Consider the following 8,368-nt stretch of genomic DNA (forward strand, 5'->3'; position numbering starts at 1 on the left):
ATATATCCAGAAATCCATTAAAGTGACTTAAGCAAATTTTCAATAAGTACATATTTTCTCTAAATAACTGCTTAAAAATCACCAATTTACGGGTTTTTTGATACATAAAATGCAACATTTTGTTAAGTACCCTATGCAGATCTATGGGTTAAACCTCAGTAAATATAATATTGAAAACTTCTTTTAAGATGTTTAAGTATTTGTTAGATAAAAACACAAACCAATTTCCCAATTTTAGTCAAATATACGTGATTTTTCCCAATTCAAAGGGCCCAGCCCGATTTCAAAAATGGTAAAAAATATCACTGTCATACCTTGATTCCATTAACATCATGCACCTTAGCACCTGCCATCAGCGTGCGATCTAACGTGGGTGGAGTAAACTTGGCCACCTTCATTTTCTTCACCCTCGGAAGCTCATTGGTAAAATCATACTCAGGGGGCGGAGCCTCATACTTGGCCAGCCTCACCTTCTTCCTGCCCTTTTTCGCACTAGGTTTACCCACACGTTTTGTTGTTGTAGAGACCTTATCGCTTGTCTGGTCAAGGGTGCTGAGTAATGAACTCTTTAGATTGGATAAGGGACCAGTCAGTGAAGACTGAAGTGTAACCTTGGTTATACCCATGTGGGTGGAACCAGCTGTCAATCTTTTGTTCAGCAGGGAGGAGCCAATTGAAGAGGTGGAGCCATGTGACAGAAGGGTGGAGCCTGCAGTCAAGGATGACAGCCCAGAGGTCTTGCTGGCTGTTAGAGTTGTTGTCAATGGCTGAAAAAAGGTAAAAATATCATGCAAATATCCTATTAGGTCTATTAATTTCATTGTTTAACCTTCAATTGAGAATTTTAGGAAGTCACTTGGGAAAAAATATATTCCTTTTTGAGAGTGGGAATGAGGCCTAATTTTGCCACAAAATTGATTTAAAGATCCACACATTGCAATCTTACTTACAATTTGACAAAATAGTATTTAATACATTCAAGTCCTGAACAAAAACATCCATCAAGATGCAAGCTAAACACCTCCTAATAAACACATGCAAACATCTTCATCTTGCAGAGTTTTAATAAAAGCGAGCGTGAATTGTGCTTCGACAGTGTTCAGAGTTTTTCAAGCATACATGGAGATTAATATTCATCTCCCAATTTGTCCAAGGAAAGCTTAACAGCTCTATGTGGCCACCCAGTCTGCGGCAAGCTTAACAGATCTATGTGGCTATCCAGTCTTGGGCAAGCTAAACAACTCTATGAGGCTATCCAGTTCGAGGCAAGCTAAACAGCTCTATGTGATCCAGTCCGGGGCAAGCTAAACAGCTCTATGTGGCTATCAAGTCTTTGGCAAGCTAAACAGCTCTATGTGGCTATCAAGTCTTTGGCAAGCTAAACAGCTCTATGTGGCTATCTAGTCTTTGGCAAGCTAAACAGCTCTATGTGGCTATCTATTCCAGGGAAAGCTAAACAGCTCTATGAGGCTATCCAGTTCGGGGCAAGCTAAACAGCTTTATGTGGCTATCCAGTCCAGGGCAAGCTAAACAGCTCTATGTGGCTATCCAGTCTTGGGCAAGCTAAACAGCTCTATGTGGCTACCTATTCCAGGGAGAGCTAAACAGCTCTATGAGGCTATCAAGTCCGGAGCAAGCTAAATAGCTCTGTGTAGCTATCCACTCTGGCAAGCAAAACAGCTCTATGTGGGTATCCAGTCCAGTAAAAGCTAAACAGCTTTATGTGGCTATCTAGTCCTGGGAAAGCTAAACAGCTCTGTGTGGCTCTCAAGTCTGAGGCAAGCAAAACAGCTCTATGTGGGTATTAAGTCCAGGGATAGCTAAACAGCTCTTTGTGGCTATCTACTCCAGGGAAAGCTAAACAGCTCTGTGTGACTCTCCAGTCTGGGGAAACCTAAACAGCTTTTGTGGCTATCTAGTCCTGAAAAAGCTAAACAGCTCTGTGTGGCTATCTTAACCTGGGAAAGCTAAACAGCTTTATGTGGTTATCCAGTCTGGGGCAAGCTCAACAGCTCTATTTGGCTATCCAGTCCAGGGTACATGTATGCTTAATAGCTCTATGTGGCTATCTAGTGCAGGGCAAGCTAAACAGCTCTATGTGGCTATCCAGTCCTGGGCAAGCTAAACAGCTCTGTGTGGCTATCTTGTCCTGGGAAAGCTAAACAGCTCTATGTGGCTATCTATTCCAGGGCATGTTTAACATCTCTATGCAGCTATCTAGTCTGGGGCAAGCTAAACAGCTCTATGTGGCTTTCTAGTCTGGGGCAAGCTAAACAGCTATATGTGGCTATCCAGTCTGTGGTAAGCTAAACAGCTCTATGTTGCAATCTAGTCCGGGCAAGCTAAACAGCTTGATGTGGCTATCTAGTCCAGTGCATGCTTAACAGCTCTATGTGGCTATTCCAGTCCAGGGCAAGCTAAACAGCTTTATGTTGCTATCCAGTCTGTTGCAAGCTAAACAGCTCTATGTGGCCACCAAGTCCATGGCAAGCTTAACAGCTCTATGTGGCTATCCAGTCTGGAGTATGCTAAACAGCTCTATGTGGCTTCCAAGTCTGGGACAAGCTAAACAGCTCTATGTGGCTATCCAGTCTGGAGTATGCTTAACAGCCATATGTGGTTATCTAGTACCGGGCAAGCTAAACAGCTTTATGTGGCTATCCAGTCTGGGGTATGCTAAACAGCGATATGTTGCTATCTTGTCCGGGGCAAGCTAAACAGCTCTATGTGGCGATCCAATCTGGGCAAGCTAAACAGCTCTATGGGGCTATCAAGTCCAGGGCAAGTTAACCAGCTCTATGGGACTATCTAGTCCAGGACATGCTAAACAGCTCTTTGTGGCCATCTAGTTTGGAGAAAGCTAAACAGCTCTATGTGGCTATCCAGTTTGGGCCAAGCTTAACAGCTCTATGTGGCTATCTAGTGCGGGGAAAGCTAAACAGATCTATGAGGCTTCCCAGTCCAGGGCAAGCTAAACAGCTCTATGGAGCTATCCAGTAAGGGGCAAGCTAAACAGCTCTATGGAGCCATCAAGTCAGGGCCAGAAAGTGATGAATTTACCTACTTGAATCAGAGGAAGGAACAGAATGCTCATAAATAATATTTCCACAAAAATCCACACATAACTTATGAAGCAGGCCTGGGGTGAAATATTCACTCATATACCTCAGATTGAAAGCGCTCTATAGCCAACTCAGCAAGTTTTGCACACAAAATATCAGCTCATTTAATACATACATGACAGCTATATGTTACAAAAGCCTCACTCTGAGAAAAACTAGGTTTAATGCAAGTGCGTTAAATTCGTCCAGATAGGCCTGTGAGTCTGCATAGGCTAATCAAGGATGGATCTTTCCGGCTTAACTGGATTTTTGGCTTAGAAAAGACTTCATTGATATGAAAAATACTATCAAAGCCGTAAGTGTGTCCCTGATTAGCCTGTGCTAATCTGGTATGAACATACAAACATAATTAAGATCCATTTTCCCAGAACAAGGCTCATAAGTTACAATCCATGATTACAAATCACAAGTCATTGCCTACCTTAGTTGATAAAGTTGACTTCAAGCTGATGTTGTAGATGAGCCCATGTGGGATGCACTGTGTTTCTGTGACCCAGAGGTCACCCCAAGGTCAAATGATTTCAACGACAACAGGCCAGAGGTCAAGTGAGAGGTCAAGTTAGAGGTCAGCTTACTGGTCAGACATGGGGATGGACCTGTAAACATAGCAGAGCAGAAAGTTGTTCCAACCATTTTTAACTTTTCAAATCTTTTAAATATTCCAATTACTGCTTATAATGTTATCTCACATTCACTTCTTATGAAGTATTGTTAAAGGAAACATATGAGTAGTAAATAATTTACAACTTTATTTCATCTGAGTTTGTAAATGTTTGTACAGTTATCTCAACGTTTTATGTTGAATTGAATTGTTTTGTGTTTTCTTGTAACAGCAACAATTTTACCACTTACAGTCGAAACCCGATGGCTCGAACTCGCTTGGCTCGAATTTCCGGTTGGCTCGAACTGTCATCACAGCACCAATTTTTATTGCTATATCTTCATATAAAATTGTTTCGGATGGCTCGAACTGTTTTCACAGTCCCGGTGACAATTTTCACGTGTTCTTTTGTTCGGATGGCTCAAACTCGTTTCGGGTCGCATAAAATGTTTATCGATTAGGACCTCTTGATTTAAGGCTCCCAATAATTGATTTAACACCAGTTGCAAACATGTTATCAGCTGAATTGTTTATTGATTTGAGTAAAAGATGGCATTTCGTATAAATGTAATCAGAACTTATCTCAAGGAGTGCGAAAACTCACAGCATGTTCAATATCAACTAGGTGTTATAAAACGCTTCGTTTTCCTCCAAAATGTGCTACGTTAAAACGTTAACATTAAGATATTTGCTTTATTGTATTTGTTACTGTTTGAAATAATGGTAAATACAAGTACTAAGTATATATTTGGTTCTTATTAATTCAAAAGCAGAAAGTAGTACGAAGTATAATGGAGTTTAAGCAATGTGTGTACTCTTCAACTGGGGGTGAAAATGTTACTGCAGACTTGTCCGTAAACAATAGTTTATTGGAAATTGGATGGCTCGAATTCCGGATGGCTCGAACTTTTGTTGCCGGTCCCGACGAGTTCGAGCCACCGGGTTTCGACTGTATTTATAATGAATAACCTAGCTCCTTGTGTTACACCTGTGACTATACTGATCAAGCCATGAACAACTTTGTCATAGATTGCAAAAAAACGTGTGATTTTTGTGTCTTATTTTATACTCATTTTATAATTAGGTAAAAACTACAAGTGGAATCAAGTTCTGGGTGGTTTATGTTGATTATAAATAATGAATCATTGCCTGTTGCACAATATAAATGTTTGCAGAAATTGGCTTTTTAAACTGTGATTTTGATTTGTTTACATGGTCTTTTCTAAGCTCATGAACTATTGTGCCTCATTCAGGAAAAACTGGGCTTCATGCATGTGTGTAAAGTGTCGTCCCCGATTAGCCTGTGCCATCTGCACAGGTGACTAAGGGACCCCACTTTCCACATTTCTGGAATATGTTGTTTAAAGGATGTCTCATCTGAACAAAATCCAGTATAGACAGAAGTGTCATCCCTGATTAGCCTGTGCAGAGGGAACAGACTAATCTCGGATGACACTTTAAGTACATGCATTAAGCCCGGTTTTCCCTAAACAAAGGATACATTTAAGTCCCAGTTAAAAAAAGCCACTTACTGCAATCATTTATATTGCGCAACAGATAATGATCAATTATTTACAATAAGTTTAAACCACCAAGGAGAACCAGACACTCATGTCTTTAAATGTTGTAGCTAATCTGCACAAACCTGGCTGCTCTGGCTTTGTCCGTAAACTGCCTGTCGTCAAACCTGCAAATATGCCAATGTCAATGGCTTGTGACCACTATTTCTTATATAGCTGCATGTAAGCTATAACAGTTACTGTATGGTTATTTGCTAGACACTTAATTATATTATATACAAACCCATCAAAGCAGTGCAGTCAAGTGATATTCCCTATATATAAACAAATGAGCCGCACTCTGTGAAAATGGGGTTTATTGCATGTGTTATCCTAGATTAGAATGTGCAGTCAGCACAGGTTAATAAGGGATGACACTTAAAACCTGCACTGGATATTCGTGTAGGTTTTAAAGTAAATAAAAATTTCATAAAGTGAAAAATATCATCCCAGATTAGCCTGTGCAGACAGCACAATCTGGGCAGACTCTTCACAATGACATCCATGCATTAAGCTCTGTTTTCCCAGAGCACAGCTCATATTCAATACTTGCATTGTAAGCGAGAGACTCCAGAATGGGCTAGATTAAGGAAAAACCCACCAATCTGTGGATACAAACAAAGCAGACATGTAAATATTCTTTCAAAATCACACACCACATAAACTGTTATTATTTAATTCAAACTAACCGGTGAGCCTTGTTTCCCTACATATTAAATTGTGTTTTGCAACCTGGTTGAGATCCAGATAATAACTATTCAGCAAATCAAATACATGACCTTGTCGCAGTCAACACAAACATCACCATTGTTAAACTACACAGTAAACATTGCAGACAGATCATGAGAACAACACCCTAATGTCTGTGAATGTTTATAGACAGATCATGAGAACAACACCCTAATGTCTGTGAATGTTTATAGACAGATCATGAGAACAACACGCTAATGTCTGTGAATGTTTATAGACAGATCATGAGAACAACACCCTAATGTCTGTGAATGTTTATAGACAGATCATGAGAACAACACCCTAATGTCTGTGAATGTTTATAGACAGATCATGGGAACAACACCCTAATGTCTGTGAATGTTTATAGACAGATCATGAGAACAACACCCTAATGTCTGTGAATGTTTATAGACAGATCATGAGAACAACACCCTAATGTCTGTGAATGTTTATAGACAGATCATGAGAACAACACCCTAATGTCTGTGAATGTTTATAGACAGATCATGAGAACAACACACTAATGTCTGTGAATGTTTATAGACAGATCATGAGAACAACACCCTAATGTCTGTGAATGTTTATAGACAGATCATGAGAACAACACACTAATGTCTGTGAATGTTTATAGACAGATCATGAGAACAACACTCTAATGTCTGTGAATGTTTATAGACAGATCATGAGAACAACACACTAATGTCTGTGAATGTTTATAGACAGATCATGAGAAACAACACCCTAATGTCTGTGAATGTTTATAGACAGATCATGAGAACAACACCTAATGTCTGTGAATGTTTATAGACAGATCATGAGACAAACACCCTAATGTCTGTGAATGTTTATTCAAGTTTAAAAATCTAGTCAAAGCAAAAAGTGTTGTCCCTGATTAACATGTGCAGACTGGCCATATGCTTGACGACACTTTATGCACATGCATGTAGCCCTTTTTCCAGATAAAGGGCGTACAACTTCTTTATTGTAACATTCAGTTACCTGAGCTCAGCTCCTTGTTTTCCATCTTCTGCAGAAGAGAGCTACATAGGTGAGGCTTGTTTTGTGATTTTCCCTTGGCAACCTTGTGACAAGTACATCTGACTTAGTGTCAGCTGGTTTTCTTTTTAACGTGAAGCACAAAGATCACTCTTGCGTGACAGGGATGATGCTAACATGGATCCAGTCAGCCCTACATAGAAACTAAGACTTTTAATTATTCATCTTTAGAGAAACTTGACTTTTAATTATTTATCTATTTATTTACCCTTTACCACACAGATGCGCATTTTGACGCGTTTGCAGCCTTTAAGAAAATCTAATCAAATTTAAGACTTTCTTACATGTACTACCGGTAAATTTAAGTATTAAAGGCTCATATCCAACCCATAGATACTGATGCAGATACAGCATAAACTTGAACCTTGTTTTTTTAATGATAGAAACATTAAACCTTGAACAGACCCCATATGCAATCCCATTGGAGGTTACACTACCTTGCTAAAATATTTTCTTTACTTTAATTTTAATACAACAGTGTCCTTGACCTTGACTCTGTTAATCTCAAATGCTATAATATACAAGCTATATCTATTTATGAAGTATCATTAAAATACATTTTAAATTCTTGTTTGCAAAAGCTACATTTAGTTTTTGCTTGATGCAGAGGCCTAGATGGATGACTGCCCATAAACCAAGAGAGGCCTAGATGGATGACGGCCCAGAGGCCTAGATGGATGATGGCCCTAAACCAAGAGAGGCCTAGATGATGACGGCCCAGAGGCCTAGATGGATGACTGCCCATAAACCAAAGAGAGGCCTAGATGGATGACGGCCAATAAACCAAAGAGAGGCCTATGGATGACTGCCCATAAACCAAGAGAGGCCTAGATGGATGACGGCCCAGAGGCCTAGATGGATGACTGCCCATAAACAAAGAGAGGCCTAGATGGATGACTGCCCATAAACCAAAGAGAGGCCTAGATGGATGACAGCCCAGAGGCCTAGATGGATGACTGCCCATAAACCAAGAGAGGCCTAGATGGATGACGGTCCAGAGGCCTAGAGGATGACGCCCAGAGGCCTAGATGGATGACTGCCCATAAACCAAAGAGAGGCCTAGATGGATGATGGCCCAGAGGCCTAGATGGATGACGGCCCAGAGGCCTAGATGGATGACTGCCCATAAACCAAGAGAGGCCTAGATGGATGACGGCCCAGAGGCCTAGATGATGACTGCCCATAAACCAAAGAGAGGCGTAGATGGATGACGGCCCAGAAGCCTAGATGGATGACGGCCCAGAGGCCTAGATGGATGATGGCCCATAAACCAAGGAGAGCCTTGATTTGCTTAAAAA

General features: G+C 40.4%; 1 protein-coding gene and 1 long non-coding RNA gene across 2 annotated transcripts in view; both read right to left on the reverse strand.

Moving 5' to 3' along the window:
* LOC127859704 (telomerase protein component 1-like) overlaps positions 1 to 3,562 on the reverse strand; it is a 118,531-nt gene extending 114,969 nt beyond the window's left edge. Inside the window, exons 1-2 of the mRNA XM_052397212.1 lie at positions 3,544 to 3,562; positions 315 to 767 (exon numbers count right to left, since the gene is read on the reverse strand). Of these exons, the coding sequence (XP_052253172.1) occupies positions 315 to 626 (312 nt within the window). The 5' untranslated portion in view covers positions 627 to 767; positions 3,544 to 3,562. The remainder of the gene's footprint in view (positions 1 to 314; positions 768 to 3,543) is intronic.
* A 19-nt stretch (positions 3,563 to 3,581) lies between these two features.
* Positions 3,582 to 7,056, reverse strand: LOC127860805 (uncharacterized). The gene is made up of 3 exons (XR_008039931.1): positions 7,014 to 7,056; positions 5,369 to 5,410; positions 3,582 to 3,718 (listed from the first exon to the last, which is right to left on the reverse strand). It is a non-coding gene; the product is annotated as an uncharacterized LOC127860805 (long non-coding RNA).
* Between the last annotated feature and the right edge of the window lie 1,312 nt (positions 7,057 to 8,368).

Source organism: Dreissena polymorpha, chromosome 15 (genome assembly GCF_020536995.1).
Source record: "Dreissena polymorpha isolate Duluth1 chromosome 15, UMN_Dpol_1.0, whole genome shotgun sequence".
Taxonomy (NCBI): Eukaryota; Metazoa; Mollusca; class Bivalvia; order Myida; family Dreissenidae; genus Dreissena; species Dreissena polymorpha.